The sequence below is a fragment of the Ambystoma mexicanum genome, chromosome 4p (assembly GCF_040938575.1).
Source record: "Ambystoma mexicanum isolate Mex_15411 chromosome 4p, UKY_AmexF1_1, whole genome shotgun sequence".
Taxonomy (NCBI): Eukaryota; Metazoa; Chordata; class Amphibia; order Caudata; family Ambystomatidae; genus Ambystoma; species Ambystoma mexicanum.
Genome location: NC_090927.1, coordinates 673,687,326 through 673,705,171, shown reverse-complemented (window position 1 = coordinate 673,705,171; position 17,846 = coordinate 673,687,326). Strand labels below are relative to the sequence as shown.

Sequence of the window (17,846 nt, the reverse complement as noted above, 5' to 3'; positions counted from 1 at the left end):
GCACAGAGGGAGACGAGCGGGAGCGAGAGAGAGAGGAAACACGAGACCTGGACAAGAGATGGAGGAACGAGAATGTGAAGGAGAGAGAGCGGAGTAGAAGGGGCAAGAGTTCATGAGAGGGTCTATGGGTGCGCTGGAGAGGGAGACAGCAGGGAGCGAAAGAAAGAGGGCGAGCGCAAGAGAGGAGAAAGAAACACTATGAGAGAGAGAGAGAGAGTGTAGGGGGAGGAAGCGACAGGTGAGTGAGAGAGAGGGTCTGGGGGTGGGTGAAAGAGAAGGGAAAGAATTGAAAACAAGAGGAGTGTGCGAGAGTGATGAGAGAGAGAAGGGGGGATGGAGGAAGCTCTGATTGGAAAAGAGGGGTGGAGGAGTGAGTGAGAGACCAAGGGAGGCCGAGAGAGAAACAGGCGTGGATAGCTCCAAAATGATGAACGAGAACGGAGTGGAAGAAGAGGAGACAAGGGCGTACCATAAAACGAATAACAATATTGATGATAATCATTGTCATAACAACAATAATAATAATAACATTATGAAAAATATATTAGTCATGGATTGTGTACACATGATTTTGCATTGCAAAATATAACAGACATAATTCGAAACAATCATTTTCCTGCACTGATGTCTTCATCAAGTCAGAGAAATATGTTTGTAAACAAAAGGGAGACAAATTAAGGGGGTGGGTTATCAAACTATTAAGACAATCCGAAAAACATGACAGGGCGTCAAGGGGGGACAAATGCGGGCGATGGGTGAATTAGAAGAATGGGATTGGGGGATTCTGAAAGGAAGCAGCAGTGGGGAAGTAAATATACAACGAGAGGAATTAGAGGGGGAGAGAGAGACAGGAGATGGGAGGGGCGAACGAGCGAGAGAGAATGAGCGAAAGAGGGAGGGAGACACACACTAGAACTCTGGATGCAAGGAACGCGGGAAGAGGGAAGGGCAGCGAGGCAGCATCAAAAAGCCCCCCAGTGAGAAAGCGCAGCTCGCCTTTCCCATCTCGCCCATCACCTCCCCGCTCTGCGCCGACAGTCACTCCTCGAGCGACGGGGCTCGGAGCGCAGCACCGTGCACAGCAGCCCTGAGCTCCCCGGCTAGCCCTGCACCGAGCGGCTGTGCCAGCCAGGGCTCCGCACCAGCGGCGGGAAGCGGGCAGAGCAGGAGCAGCCCTGGCATCGTTCTCCGGGGAGGCACGGCTCTCCCGGCGTCTTGCAGACTGCAGAGATCCGGCGTTGATACCAGGCGCCCTCGAGGGACGGCGCGGCGCTCGACCCTAAGCGAGATCTGCAGAAGCCTCAGCACTGGACAGCGACCAGATCTGAATGCGGACAGCCCGGGGGAAGCATAATGAAGGAAGGCAAGAAGTGACTGCACACTCGGGACCACTGATACCTCCAGTTTGCTCAGACCCAGAAATGAAACGACGGGGGTCCGCTGCAGGCAGAGGAGCCCGCGGCACGTAGGATCGCCGTGCACACGTGCGCCTGACCCGCTCTACTCGCCGTGCATCCATCCCCACAGTCCCAGCCTCACACCTGTGCATGGGGGTCGTCATTAGCAGGCGCAGCGCGCCCAGCCAACCCGCTACTGCTTCCCAAGCCAGGCGCAGGAAGTACCTTGACGTTTTCTGAGTGAAAGGAACTTGGGAACGTTTGGGGAGTTTGGCGGAGACTCTTGGAGTGTGTGGGTGTTTCTTTTACTTAAAACAAGAACGCGGTGGCCTGCACTGTTGGAGGACCCGAGTGGTCTATTCTGAGCGCACGGAGGCATCTTAAGAGGTCTGTGTTTGGCGGACACTGCGGTCGTTGAAGGGGGGCAGAGTGGCTTCGAAGGACTGCAACACGTTGGATTGTTGTTGCTTGAAGAGGGCACCGGGGGTGTTTGCTTTTAGAAGGGGGGCTGTTCAAAACTTTAATCGTGGTTTCGGAAACTGCACTGTCGGTGTCTACCGGGTTGGCCTGGGCGCCAGTGATTTCGGTTTTTCGGTGGGGTCGCTCTTGAAATCTCACCGCTCGCGCTTGAGGACTGCCAGCCCCTTGCAGAATCCTCGCACCCCTCAAAGTTGATAGACACGCCTGCATCTTGAGAGCTCTGGGACACTTTTCCGCCTTTTGGCAGCCGCTGGGTTTTGGCCGAAGAGTAGTTCGCTGGGTCCGTGCACCCGCAGCCGGCGGGACAGGGCCGGCCCCTTCTGCCCAGCGGGATGAAATCCCTGTTCTTCAGCCGCTTCTTCATCCTCCTGCCCTGGGCTCTCATCGTCATCATCATGATAGATATGGACACCAGGCGGTGGCCGGGCCCCAGAGGGCGGCGGGCGCCCCGCTCCACACTCCGGCAACCTCCCTTAGGGCCCCTGGGGCCCGGAAACCAGAGCCGCCCGCTGCCCACCATCTATGCCATCACGCCCACCTACGCGCGGCCAGCGCAGAAAGCCGAGCTAACGCGACTGGGGAACACGCTGCGCCTGGTGCCCGCCTTGCACTGGGTGCTGGTGGAAGACGCGCCGCGGCGCACAGAGCTCGTCTCCCGCTTCCTGGCCGGAGCCGGTCTGCCGTGCACCCACCTGCACGTGCCCACCCCGAGGCGCTACAAGCGAGCTGGCCTGCCCCGGGCCACAGAGCAGAGGAATGCAGGCCTGGCATGGGTTCGCCAGCAGCACCAGCCTCGGCGGCACCAGCCTTGGGGCACCGCTGGGGCGCCCAAGCTCCCGCCCACTCAGCAGTCCGTCGTCGGGGTGGTCTACTTCGCCGACGATGATAACACTTATAGCGTGGAGCTCTTCCAAGAGGTAAGGGAGGACCAGGCACACCTCACCACCCTTGCCATGTGGGGAGGGGGGGTCAGACTTGGGCCAGGGCGCCTGTTTCGAGCACTACATTGCATGAATCCATTCCTCATCAAACGTCCAAGTCCCCAAGTGTCGGGCCGCTTTCTAACACAGAGGAAGCTCTTGTGTTATGTGATTGGCTTGCTGAGAGTTGGTGCGTGTGTACAACTCAGTCACACCATTCATTCATGCTGTCGGGCGCTGGTTAGAGTCCCATGCAGAATGCCACACGAGGAGGAAAGCAGCACACAATGGAAAACGGGGGGAGAGGGCGGGGAGAGTCTGATTTGCAGTGCAGCCATGTGGTAGTGGGCAAACACAAAATATATTCTAGGCTATGGTGTTATGTGGAGCGTTTGCCACATGGTTCACATTGTCTTTACTCAGATATGTTTGTAAAAACGGTGCCATGCATTCCTGCTCTGTGTTGGTTTTGTTTTCCAATGCTGAACATTTCCTTAGTTTGGACCTGCCAATAGCGTGGTTAGCCTACGACATAAGAGTAAGCTGGTACGGGAGCCGAGCTGACCCCAGCAAAAGTCCTCAACGCCTGCCTTAGTTGACAAACTCACCCCCGCACCCTCGACTTGAGTGCCTCACCCATGTCAAAATGCCGGAACAATCAAGAGGGAAAGTATTTTAAAAAAAATGTAGGCAACATGAGTGTTTTATGTTTAAATCGGCAAGACAACCGGTCCCCCAGCTCATGAACAAGGGGATGGGACATCCACTCGTGCCCCGTGCGCCAGGCTTACCTCAGTACCACTCTTCTCTCTTCCACAGAGCAGTCGCCTTTCACCGCCCCTACAATCCCACGCTCCACCTCCCGTCCCAGCGAGCCGCCTCCTGGCGCCCCGTTGCCCGTTACTGCTCCTCCCAATAAGGAGCCTCAGATCAGCACCACTGGCGGCGGACAGCTCCATGCATGGCCGCGTTTCCTTCTGCCACTCTCTGCTTTCCCTCCCTCCTTTGCCTGCTGTCACACTTCTTCCCGTCGAGCCTGACTCTTCCGCATTCACTTATTAGTATTGAGACTCGGTCACCGCTCAGTGAGCCCCATTTCCCCAGCTACTGCACTTTTCCCCCACGTTGCTTCCGCGTCCACCTCTCACCACCATCGACCAGTCGATTCTCCGCCCTGCATTCCCTGTGTCTCTCCACCCTTCTGCCCCTTTCCCCGCTCTACCTGCCAATGTTCCGTCTCGCCCCTGCGTGTTCTGCGCATTACTGCGCCGCTTGCACCCAGACCGCCTTATCCTCTTGTACTTTCTCTGTAACAACTGTAACCTCTACACTCTGTGCGCTACATAAGCTTCAAAATACATAAATAAATAAATAGACTTTGTTTGCAAGTTGCCCACTCTCCTACCTGTACCTCTTTCCTATCCCATCCCTCTCAGTACCATTCCTCACACCTCCCCCTAACACCCTGGATCCTGCTTGTTGGCGCTACACTCTCAAATGGTATGTACTTTAAAATGCAGGTTCTGTTTGATGTATTAAATCATGGTTCAATGAAGAGAGAGCCTGGTAGCTCAAGTTGGTGCCATAAGGTTTTTATTGTTACGAGAAGTGCTGACACGTGTTTTGACCACTCAAGGGTCTTTATCAAAGCGAGCTGGATATATCATGGACATGTAGTAATTAAGGGGCGTGTTGCCTGGTGTAGTGCTGTGCACTGTGTAGTGCTTCTAAGGAGGCGAGTTGCCTCAGTCTATTGTCTTCTCGCTGGTCGGTGATCACCCTTAAGCAGGTCTTTAAGTGGGGGCCCTCATTTAGGGGCGTGGCTTGTGGGAGGGGCGTGGCCTGAAAACTAGGCAAACCGTAGGGTATGCACACAAATATATATAAAAGTTATATATTTGTGTGCGTACCTTACTATGGTGTGTGTACTATGCAAGCCATCTATGTTTAGAAAAGATGGCTTGCATAGTACACACACCATAGTAAGGTACGCACACGAATATATAACTTTTATATATATTTGTGTGCATACCCTACGGTTTGCCTAGTTTTCAGGCCATATTTTTTAAACATTTCGGGTTTATAAAAGATGGCTTTGAAAGTACACAATTCAAGCCGTCTTTTATAAAGCTTTGACTACGGACAAAATTGTCCGTCGGCAAAGCTTTATAAAAGATGGCTTGAAATGTGTACTTTCAAAGCCATCTTTTATAAACCTCGAAATATGTCGAGGAATCCTCAGGTTCGCCGAGGGTTAAAGACCCCTCGGCGACCTGGGGAAACAAAGGGACAGTAACTGCCTCTGGTGACCTCTCACGCGCGAGAGTTCACCAGACGCAGTTACTATGACTGACGGAAGTGGCAGCCACTCACAGCGTCGTCGCTGTGGTTGGCTACCACTTCTGTCAGCTTGCCTGACTTCATGGCAGGCGCCTCTCCCGTCGCGGCTGCGGCCGCGACGGGATAATGCATCCTGCCATTGTTGCAGGCGGTGGGACGGGGCCACGTCAGGGCCCCGGCTCAGCCACACTTTTGGAGACTGCCGGGGCCCGACCCACTTTAAGCACTGCCCTTCAGTGGTCAAAACACGTGTCAGCACTTCTGGTAACACTAAAGGCCTTATGGCACCAACTTGAGCTAACAGGCTATCTCTTCATTTAACAATGATTAAATAAATCAAACGGAACTTGCCTTTTAGAGTACCTACCTTTTGAGAGCGTAGCGCCAACAATATAGGAATCCTACAATCATCATGGAATTTTTCGCATGGGGGATTTGAGCACTGCCCCATCGGATTCCTACAACTGGCTATTAACACGCAACAACCTGAATTCAACGAGGTCAGCGCAGTAGCCATTCTATCCGGGTGCTCTCACCCCCCTTCTCAATCTATATGCTATTACTAATTGCGCCACAGGGACCAGTCAATAAACTTGCATGGCATGTTCCAAGTATGAAAGGAAAAACACTCTAGTGTTGTATAATTTTGCAGCCCTGCAGTTAATATATAGAAGTGCTGGAAATATTTATTTTAATCTTTATGGTGGGGGCACGAGATGGGATGGTGTGATGGGGCTGGGGTTTGGGGGGTCAGAGTTGAATAGGCTGGGGGTGCTCGTCCTACCTTTATGTTTTTGGCCTGTCCCGGTTTTTGATTTTCAAAATATGGTCACCCTAGGTAGGGCCCCAGTGGACGCCCCTTACCCGGAGAAAGCACGCACACTGGCAGCTATCCTGTATTTGAGAGGGCACGCCTTTAAAAGAACCGTCACTTGGGTATGATGGCTATAAAGTCAGGAGAGTCACGTGCAGTGTGTCCTGGCATAACCCCGGTGAAATGAGCAACACAGACCTGTGCTGCTGGCACTCTCGCTTACTAGGCAGTTGTATGGAGGTGGGACAATGTTGCTGTAACAATGTGTGGGCGAGTTAGTTGATAAGTGGGTGGTAAGGGCTGTGCCTGTGAGGAATTCGACCATCCACATGGTGGGTGGGCTTTTTTGACATTTTAAATGAAATTTAATTATGGTAGATCAACTTCCAGAAAATGTGTGGGGTTAATCTGCACACATTTCCCTATGCTCACTGCATGACATGCACATAGACCTGTGTACTCTGGGTGGACACAGCTTAGAGGCGCCGTCCTCCCTGTTATATTTAGTTGTAATATGACAGTCAAGAATACATCAAGGCATCTCCGAAGGGGGAAGGCAAAACCTTCCTCCTGCCATGGCCAGTCTAATTAACTAACAAAGGTTCCATGGATCCGCCCTATCCTTTGTTAGCTCTCTTGGTGGCAGCTTTGCATATTAATCAGAGTTCACTCAAACAGGCCCATGGGGGGCCTAGTCGCAGGACTAATAAAGGACAGGAAAACCCCAAAACTCTTTGATATGCACTGTGTCAACCTGAAAGCAGCTTCCACAACTCAGTATGAAGGACAGGGACCTATCATGGCTGGGGCAAGTGTTTACATTAGTCATCCCCGCTGGAGGACCCCATTCAGAAAGTATGATTATGTGGTTTGGCGGTGACCGAAAGTCTGGTCTCGATGCAGCTTCAAGGGAGACCTGTCACTTTAATCATGAACCACAGAGAGCTAAATTAACCGGAGAGACCTTTTGATCCACAAAAGACAGGAAGATGGGTGTGACTTAGTATTACATGTTTTCACCCCTTCACCTTTTCTGTTGCAAATCACTCTGGTTATGACCTCATGCATACAGGAGATTATTGGTGGGTACCCAGGATTGGTTCATTAGGGTAGACGTAGTCTACATCAATCAGTGTGGCCCATATGGCATTAAAAGAGGGTTGAGCCCCTCTTTTGGGCAGATCATCTGAAGACTTTGCAACGGTAACAAGAATAACTAATTTAGACCCTGGCTGAAAGTGCAGTCTGCCTTACATCTTCCGCCAGTGAAGGAAGGCCAGGAATTCTAAAGAGGGAAGCAATATCCCTCCCCTAAACATCTCCCAGGGAAAAGAGGGAGCTACTGAATCCAGAGGACCTTTCACCCACTCCAGAACCGGTACCCAGCCAGCACACAGCGTGTCCTGCTAGGCTCTGTAAGGTGGGAAGTGCCAGAGAGTCTATGAACCAAACCGAGGACAATGCCAGTGCCTGCAACACTCTCCTCAGCTTTGGGCTGTGCGCCCTAAAGGATGAGACGAGCCCAGTGAAGAATCTAGGAGGAGTGCATCGACAAGCATCAACCAGCATCTGCCTTAAAGTACATTTAGAGCCAATCGAGCCCCTCGAGCAGCACCCGACTGCACAGCTGACTGTTGTCATGCCGCAGTCACTAACGTCATCTGAAATGCCTCGATCGGTGCTTCAGACCCACCAACAAGCAGCGTGACAAAGATTCCTGACCCTAAGCTGCCATGTGGGCCAGCCTGGAGCTGGCCATCCAGCCTCGTTTGCTGAACTGCCTGCCATCTGATACCTGCAGCTGTCTCCCATCTTGAACTCTGTGGCAGGAACTGCAAAGCGCCCTGAAACGGACTCCACCCTGTCGAACACCAAGAACCTCTATAAGCACAAGGTACATTGTGGTTATGTCCCCCTGGTCCTTCTCAGAAGGCCCCAAGTGACATTTTAGGACCCATTGCTCTCTTTGCATTGAAACCGAGCATTCTTGAACTATTGCGATTCATTACTTTACCAACTACCCTCCTGTCAGTATCCAGAGTGCATCCCTTATCCTTCTTGAAACTGTCTGTCCTCTGCATTCCTTTACATTGTGGGTTGTAATTGTAGTGTGCTTGTACCTTCTGTTGTAGTAATAATAAAGTAGATATTTGTATACAACCTTGATTGGACAGTCCCTTTTATCATTGGGTGAAATAGTATTTTTGCTTTGTTGCAACTAACCAACGATCCACAACTTTTTGGAGGTAAGCCTGCCGTTCCGTCCACGTTATCAAAATTGCACAAGGAGGTTAATAATTTGCTTGTGTTTCCAATCTGTTTGGATCCCTTCTGGTGTACTAGAGGTGTCGGGCTGATTGATGGTTTAGAAACCGATGTTCATCCCTGGACCTCTGGTGCTCCGGAAGTTGATTCGGCACAGTGCCTTAGGAAGTAAATGAGTGGGAGCTTAAGACGGAGTAGAGGAGAGAGGTGACAAGGAGTGAGTGAGTATGGGTGGAGAGTGAGGAGAGAGGAGGAAAGTGGGGGAGGGATGAGGTGGAAGTAAGAAGTGAGGGAGTGACTGGGGAGGTCAGAAGGGAGGATGGGAGGGAATGTGTGGATGGGTGAGTGAGTGGATGAGTCTGGCGATAAGGAGGAAGTTAGTGAGTAGGTAAGAATGGAGATAGGGGTGAGTGCATGGCTGAGTGAGTGAGGAGTAAAGAAGAGCGTGCGAGCATGTGGTTGGGCGAGTGAAGCATGTATGTCCTCGTCCCCAACACGTACCTCGCATTCCCCTCTTGCTTAGATCATGCATGACAGCCTTAACGTGTCTCCAGCCCGCGCATGCCTGGCTCTGCTGAATCGGGTTCGCAGGGGCCCGCAATCTCGGCAGCTACTGGCTCTACCTGTGTGCCCGTGGTTTATTGTTTCCTTGTCTTGGACGGTGGGCGGTGTTTGTGATCTGGACGTCTCGCTGTTTGACGCTGCCCAGCGTATTCTGCTCGCCTGCTTTTCTTTTTTTTGTCTAGTCTAATCAAGATAAAACTAAGAGAGAGCACATGCAGACGCGTTCTCCCCCAGAGCCAATGGCGTGCGGCTCCCTCCCTGGCAAGTGAAATGAGGTCCAGGGCGGCTGGCGCCTAACGAGGGAGCCGGGGAGGCAGATTCGCGTGGCCAGGGGTTTAACCTGCAAATGAGAAGCACGGCAAGCCGAGTGGGTGTTACATTATGTATATTTTCTAACCGGAGAGTCAGCATCTCACAGAGGGATGGACGGGGCCGTGTTAGCCTTGGCCGAAGCCAGCACACCAAATAATGAGCGGACAGCTCGCTCGGTGCTGCAGGACAGGGCATGGAAACTCGCCGCCCTGCAGCTGGACTAGCCGGTCCCCAATGAAAGCATGGGAAGGGACCAGGGTCACAGAACAGCGGGCACCAGCTCAAGTGTTCGGTGTTCAAGCGGCGCAGTGACAGTGGCCTTCAGTGTGGTTACTAGTTCAATGAATTAGTAAGCAGTTAATTATGAAAATGGCACATAATTGATCACAGTTGCCCAAGATCGATTGGCTGGCCGGTGGTACAATGTCCCCACTTCCAAGTGCACACTGCGAGCCTCTCCACAGTGCGCAGGGGAAGTCTTCGGGCACACACATACCCTGACGAGGCTCTGCACTGCTAACAAGACGGGGGGCCTGAACGTAAATACCGCCCTGGGGGCCTTTAACCGCACGAAAGCTTAACACTACTCCCCGCGTTGGGTTCCACGCATTAATATGAGGGTCGCTCACGGAAAGCGGCACCAGTGAATGAAAGAGACTACCACTGCTCTTTATTTCAGGGTAAGGGTACCCGTGTGGGGTGAGAGGCTGCACAGGCGGGGGGGGGGGCGGGGGGAGCAGGCGGGAGATCTGCGCATACAGCTCCAATTATGTATGTGCCTCTAATTACCGAGGGAGTAATTCCAGTTGCGGGCCCACACACAGCAGGACACGAGGATCCACGCCGCTTCCTCCCGGGTGTGCAGCAGGAACTCGTAAGGCTTGCCACCAGCAGTTGTGATGTGTGGTGAGGAGTCGAGCATGGGATGTTGACTCTGTTATGTGATCCAACAGACGCCTACACCGCTCCTCGTGTGCTGTTTTAGCGCTATACCCCCGCTTCAACCGTGCCGTGCAGTGTTTTCTGGTGGTGGTAGTGTGGCTCCGCATCCCCACATCTGCAAGCAGCGCGAGTGAAGCAGCTCACCTGGTGGTCATTCTGCGGGCTGCTGCTGCTCCCCTGGGCTGCGTCAAATCGGGACTGAAATCGCATTACACTCTGCCGTATGCCAATGGGGAAGCTGGAGGGCGCCCCGCGGTGACCAATGAGTGGCAGGACGTAATGGGCTGCCTTCCCGCCCCTGTTCCTCAGGCTACACTTTAATGGGGTTGCCGAGCGTGACTCCTCTCCACTGAGCGTTAGCTGGGCGCTCGCCCCCACCCGCTGTGCACCAATGCATGCCAATGAAAGGAAGTGGCAGTTCTGCAGAACCTCTGGGCCCCGAACAGGGTGGAGTGCATCAGTGCGCTCCTAGCGAGGCAGAGAACACAGTGCCTCTCTGCCCTGGGGAAGACAAACCGCAGGGCACTGCCATGCCCTTCTGCAAAGCCCTGTGTCTTACCACAACACCGTGCTGTTGTGGTGTGAGGAAGTCGACCATACGCATAGTGGGTGTGCACTCGCCTGGGTTTTTTGAAAATTTAAATTAAATTGAATAATGGTAGATCAACCTCCAGGATCATAGACCCATGTACTCTGGGTGGACACAGCCTGCAGGCATAGTCCCCCTGTCATATTTAATTGGGATATGAGAGCCAGGATTGCACCATGTCATCTCAGAAGGGAGAGGGCAAAAGCCCCCCCCCTGCCATGGCCAGTCTAATTAACTGTCAAAGGCTACATGGATCCATCCTGTCATTTTTTTGAGCCCTGCAGAATGGTGGCAGAGATTAACGTAATAAGAATAATAATAGAGTATACTCCAAACAGGCTCACATGGGGCATGGCAGCTGAGGTTAACAAACGAGACAGGAAACCCCAACAACCTTTGATTTTCACTGTGTCAACCTGAAGCCAGCTTCCGCCCATATTATCAATGGACAGTGACATATCGTGTCTGGGACTGCATGTTTACTGTAGTCATCCCCAAAGGGGGACCCCATTCAGAAGGTATGAGTATGTGGACTGACGGAGTCAGAAAGTCTGTTCCCACAGATCATTTGATCCACAACAGACAGGAAGATGGCTGGGACTTAGTATTACACGTTTTCACTCCTTTACCTTTTCCGTTGCAAAACACTCTGGTTATGACCACATGTATACAGGAGATTGTTGGTGGGGGCCCAGGATTGGTTCATTAAGGTAGGTGTAGCCTACATCAATCACTGTGGTTCATTTGGCATAAAAGGGGGCTGAGCCCCTCTTTTGGGCATGTCACCTGAAGACTTTGCAGTAGTAGCAAGAAGCAAGAATAATGCAGCATTGGATCCTGGCTCAAGGTACAGTCTGCCATATATCTTCTGCCAGTGAAGGAAGGCTGTGACCTCCAAGGGAAGCAAGATCCCTCCCCTGACCTCCAAGGGAAGCAAGGGCCCCCACCAACATCTCCCACGGACCAGAGGGAGATACTGAATCCAGAGGACCCTCTGGCAGCTCCAGAACCAGTACCCAGTCAGCACACAGCATGCCCAGCTAGGCTCTACAGCAACCTTCCTAGGTGGGAAATCCCAAAGTCCCTGAATCAAACCAAGGACAAGACAGCTGCCTGAAACACTCGCCTCAAATTTCGGCTGTCCGCCTTAAAGGACGAAATGAGCCCAGTGAAGAAGCTAGGAGGAGTGCATAGACAAGCATCTACCGACATTTGCCTTAAAGGAAATGTTCTATCCAGTCGAGCCCCTCAAGCTGCAACTGACTGCACCACTGACAGTTGATACTCTGCAGTCGCTAAAGCCACCCGCGACGCCTCGACCAAGTACTTCAGAACTGCCGGCCAGCACTGAGACGATACCGACCTTGATTCGTCGTGTAGGCCAGCCTGCAGCTATCTGTCCAGATTCGCTCGCCGAACTGCCTGCCGCCTGATACTCTCAGCTGTCTCCCATCTTGAGCTCTGTCGCAGGAGCTGCAAAGCACCCTGAAACCAACTCGAGCCTGTCGAGCACCAAAAACTTGTACAAGCACAAGGTACATTGTGGTTCTATCCTCCTGGTCTTTCTACGAAGGCCCATAGTGACATTTTATGACCCATTGCTCCTTTTGTGCTGAAACCAAGTATCCTTGAACTATTGCGTTTAATTAATTTTCCGACTGCCCTCCTGTTAGTATCCAGAGTGCATCCCTTTTCCTTCTTGAGATTGTCTGTCCTCTGCATTCCTTTATGGGGTGGGTTGTATTTAGTAGTGTGCAAAAACTGTCTGTTGAATAATAATAAAGTAGATATGTTTATACAGCCTTGACTGCACAGTCCCTTTTATCATTGAGTAATAATTGCATTTTTGATATGTTGCAACTGACCAACAATCCACGACCTTGCCGAGATAAGCCTGTCCTTCCATCAACGTTACCAAAATTGGACAAGGAGGTTTATAATTTTTTTGGGTTTCCAATCTGTTCAGATTCCTTCTGGTGCACTAGATGGGTAGGGCTGATTGGTGGTTTAGAAACCGATATTCATCCCTGGACGACTGGTGCCCTGGAAGTTGATTCGTCACACCTAGCCACCACTCTCTGCTTGTAGAAGCATTTGACAGTCAGAGACTTGGCATTAGAGATGGGTAGAGCTCTAGTAGGGGAGTATTTAGGGAGGGAAAGGTGGATATAGTGTGGTGGCAGGCCCACGAAGGCCTTGTGGATGACGAAGAGGGTCTTGAATGTGATCCTTGAAGCCACTGGGAGCCACTTTATAGATTTTAGGGCTAGACAGATACCGTCCCTGGGCTTGAGGCCAAGGATAAGCATTGAAGCCCTATTTTGGATTAGCTAGAGGGGCAGTAGAGAGGGAGATTGAGAAAGAGGCTGTTGCAGTAGTCCAGTCTGGAGAGGACCAGAGCTCGTGAGGCATTGAGCTTCCGGGTGAAGGTGAGAAGAGGAAGAATTCCTCTGAGGAGGTAGAGCTAGAAGTGGGACTTTTTGGAAAGGTCCATGATGTGAGGGGTGAAGGAGAGAGCGGAGTGGAAGATGACCCTGGGGTTTTTGGCCTCACAAGATGGTGGGTGTAGAAGGCCGAAAGTGGGTGGCTAGAGGGTAGAAGGAAAAGAGGGTACAGGTGTCCTGATGAGGAGGATCTCCATCTTACTGGCATTGAGATGGAGATTGTTTGCTAAATGCCATGCTTGAATGGCGGACAGACAGTCGGGGATGAGAGAGGAGGAAGACGGGCAGATAGAGGGAAGTTTGAAAGAAAGCTGTGTCATCAGCATAACGCTGGAAAGGAGAAGGGAAGCAAGAGACCAGGTGAGCAAGAGGGGTGTGATAGATATTGAAGAGCCATGGCAATAGGATAGAGCCCTGAGGGGGGCACCACAAGGAGAGAGGGTGGTGGAGGGGACATGGCCAATTTCAGCTGAGAAGGGAGGTTAGTGAGGAAAGAGGTCAGCCAGTCTAGAGCCCAGCCAGTGATGACGAGGGTGTCATGGAGTCACTTTATGAGGATGGAATGGTTGACTGTGTGGAGGGCAGACGAGAGATTGAGGAGAACAGCAAGAGAGATGGAGTCGAGATTTGCAAGCATGGTTTCACGGGTGTTCAGGAGAGCAGATGTCATGCCTCTGGATGCCCAGAATCCAGATTGATGGTCATGAAAGCAGCCAACAAGATCAGTGTGGAGGGTTCGTTGGGGGAGGAGCGACTTTTCCAAGAGTTACCCAGGAAGGGGGTAGTAGAGATAGGGTGATAGTTAGCCAGGCAGGAGGGGTCCGCAGATGGCTTTTTTAAGAGAGGGTACACAAGGGAGTGCTTGAGGGATAGAGGGAAAGTGCCAGTGCCGAAGGAGTATTTACAGAAGTCAGCAAGAGCTGGGGTGAGAGAAAAGAGATGTTGTCCTTAATGGTTCTGGAGGAGCAGGGGAGCACCTGTTTGGAGGAGGACTGCATAGAGCAGACCACTTTAGAGACCTCATCCGGTGCTATGGGCAGGAGGGAGGAGAGTGAGGGGGTGGTATGAGGGGGGCTAAGGGAGGCAGGTGAGCAGGAGTGAGAGAGAAGATGGGATGGAGGAGAGTGAGGACAGGATGTCCTGAGTTTTGGATGTGATGTGGGAGGCCAAGGCAGTGCCGAGGGCCTGGGAAGGAAGGAGAGAGGTGGAGACTGCAAGTGGATTTGCAAGTTCCTTGCAGATTTTGAAAGTTCGGCGGTGTTGTTGGTGGCTCCTGAGATGCAGACCTGGATGTCGGCCCACTTCTTGGAGTGGATAGAGAAGCGATATTGCCTTTTCAAGCAGGTGGCAGACCAGTTTGTCAGAGAATGTGCCCAAGGCCTAACACTTCCATTCAGCAACTCTACACTTGTATTTCAGAGATGCTAGATCAGAGTCATACCATCTGTTGTTCTTGGTGGCAGGTTTTAGGTGGATCCTCATGGCAGGGGCAGGGATGTCAAGGGTGTTAGAGATGGCAAGATGCAGATTAGCAAGGACAGAGTCAGAGGGAGAGTCTGGAGTGGTGGTGAGAGGGGGGATGAACGAGGAGGCAAAAGCAGCAACTGACACTCGCTTCATTGGTCGAATAATGACAAAGGAGGCTGGCAGTGCAGGGAGTGGCTCCGATAGAGGACTAAGGGGCCCAGGTGAGAGGAAAGGAGAAAGTGGTCAGGCCAGGAGAGGGAGGTTCTGACCGGATTAGAGATAGGGATGTCACCAGAGCTGAGGGCATCAAGAGTGTGGCTGGCAGAGTGGCTCTGCCTTTTCTTCTCCCTTCACTAACCACAGCCTTTCTAGCTTTCCACCACTTTCTCTCAAAAGTGCCCTATGTCCCCAACTCTCTCCAGCCCCCACTGCACCTTTTAACTCTGTCTTATTTAGCGTTTTTTTGTCAATGTATGGCTCTTTACCCGTTTCCAGCTCTATCCGCCCCCGGGGAAGCATCTACATGGGGCATGCTAATTGCCATGCCTTAGCCAAGGCCAACAGAGCTGCATTAAAATTCCGCACATTTAGTTTGACGAGGTGATAATGTTTGGGAGGGCATGATAGACCATGATTAAAAAAGGCTGTGCTGCTTGCAGTGTGTTTTTGATGCTGCTGTTATTAGACCCCGCATCTTCTGCGCGCCCAAACCTCTGACACCACAGCCAACAGCCCTCTTTGCCTGACCCAAGAAATGGCCCTGCACTGGCCAATGGGTAGGGACACCCGCTACCCTCCAGGGTCCTTGAACAGTCATTGGTCCACAGACAAAACCACTTTTACATATTCACTAATCTTGTCTATGAAAATTGAAGTTCTTTGGACAAATACACTTGTTGCAATGAAGTATCCTTTGTCCTTTTAATAATCGATCAGGAATGGTTCTAAAGGGTTGCTGGCCCATATCTTCACATGTCGGTATTCAGCTTCCTGGTGAATCAGTTTAGGGCCCCGTTGCCCACGCCCCCGCGGCTTTCTGTGAATCCGGTGTGACCACACCACCGTCGCTTGAGGAAATAGATGGGGCAACCATGAGATCTTCAAAAAGAGAGCCCCCCGCAACAACTTCGTGCCCTCATCACCTAGATCCATTGCACCTTGCGTGCAGCACTAACAGCATCAGGGAGTTATCCTATCAAGCGGCAACACATCACAGTATCTTGAAAACCTTCCACAGGAAGGCCTTCCACACCAGTCTGCAAGAAAGGAACATTGTTGACCTGCAAGTAGTCCTTAAATTTGGGTCCTTAATGCAGAAGGAGGCTTGATTTTCAAATGGATGTCCCAATACCCAAACATATTTTGGCAAACGCAGAGGGCAAGACATCCATCTATGATAGAAAATAAGAGAAAATTAGGAGATGAATGTTGCTTGGGTAACTCGACACAACATTTGAGCAACAAAAGCACCCTGGCAAGCACACAGCATTTTTATGAAGCCAGTGTGCACATAACACCTGCAGCATTCTGATTTCCACCTATTTCTCTGCCTCATCCTGATAGGACCCCAAACCTAAACCTGCTCTCAAAGGGTCTCACCCTATCCTATAGAGATGGGAGGTGAATTCATCCTGTAAATGCAACCCTTCAGAAGCCTTGCTGCGGTCTCCCCTGCTACTGAAAATTGGGCACAGGTTATACATTAGCATTATTCAGAAATCTAGACCAACCCTCCCAGCATTTGGTATCATGGCTACAGATGCATACATAGCCAGCACAAGGGAACAGGCCTGCCCAGGAGCTGCCTGTGGGCAGACCAGGCAGCCCCTACCCAGATGATCAATCATGGGTTTGGCTAACCCAATCAGAACCTGTGACCCCTTGGTCTGCAAGCCGGACATTTGTAATCCCCGAAACCATATCAGTGTTGGAAACGAGTACCAGTTCACTTATATGGAAATCCGCACAGGGGGCTAAAACGTATGCTACGCTATATATTGTCGGTGGGACAGTGAGACACACGTGATTTGCTTAAACCTCTGACAATCTTTATAATGGCTGGGCCTCATTACGGCTTTGCCGGTAGCCATGCCGCTATTGGCGGCATGGCTGCCACCAAAACCGGGTCCGGGTTCCCAGAATGGGGAATTACCGGGCCATTCCGAGTTTGGAGGGCCCGGTAATTCCTCCCTCTGGGAATCCAAGCCCGGTCCTTCCCCATTCCCATCTGAGCCCCCATAGGGCCTTACCGGATCTCGCGAGGGGACCTCGTAATTTTGCGTAATGGGTTTAACGGGTCCGCCTCCATTAGCAGAGCCCGTTAACCTATTACACAAAAGTCGTAATGAGGCCCACTGTCTCTCACATGGAATGAGCCAACATCCACTCCCAGCCGCTGCCATCTTTACTTACTCATGACACTAGCTGCTCAACCAATCCCTCCCCTGACCACACCTTTTGTCTTTTTACCCAATCAACCTTTCCATCTAAAGGATGAAAGGTGCAGCCTGCACCTTTCATCCTTTACCCCACTCTTTTTCCAGACAAAAAGCTTTTTTATTTATTTATTTATGTATTGCATTTGTTACACGCCCAAACCCAAGGGTATCATGGCTTTGGCATCTTTTTACCTTACTCACGTTTTCACCCAACCCACTCCCTGGCCCACACTGCTTGCTTTATTGTCATACTCCCCTCCACCTCTTTCCACCACTCATCTTTTCATCATCTTTCCTCGCAAAGCCTAAGGTCCCTCTCCGCAATTTAATGGTGTAGTCAAGCATTTTCTTTTTCTCCACCCCCCATGATGCCAACATGGCTGCAACCCAAAAGAAAAAGCATTCCCAGCTTTGCTCTTTCTGTACCCATATTTCATGGCAATTGCAACCACCGGCCCATACAATGCCCACACCAGCCACATGAGGGCGCATGTTGTGCTGCCCTCCACCCGCCAGCCCACCATCATGACAGGAGGCCTCCCTGCCCATCCCCATACTGATTGGGGGTTTGTTTTCATTTCATTGCAACCTCACAATGAGATGAGTCATTTTGGACATTCTGCTCGCCTTAATCTCCCTGTTCCTTTAATATGGGTGTGTAGTTAGTGCGTGAACATATGTGATCAGCTGCACATGTGAACACATGGCTGTGGCCCCCAAAGATATTCATCTGGATAAAGTACCACATTTGCCATTGAGTTGTGAATCCTAGCCAATGACATTTCTCCTAGGACTTGCGTGCATTCATTAAGGCAGAAGGCCCTACCATCAATTTACGGGTGGGCGTGGCTTCCCACGATCAGGCAGCGGCCCC

The 17,846-nt window shown here is 51.5% G+C and overlaps 1 protein-coding gene across 1 annotated transcript in view; it reads left to right on the top strand.

The window, feature by feature from the left end:
- Positions 1 to 2,073: 2,073 nt before the first annotated feature.
- Positions 2,074 to 17,846, top strand: part of B3GAT2 (beta-1,3-glucuronyltransferase 2) — a 702,961-nt gene continuing 687,188 nt past the window's right edge. The window contains exon 1 of the mRNA XM_069606221.1: positions 2,074 to 2,794. Coding sequence (XP_069462322.1) covers positions 2,210 to 2,794 — 585 coding nt within the window. The 5' untranslated portion in view covers positions 2,074 to 2,209. The remainder of the gene's footprint in view (positions 2,795 to 17,846) is intronic.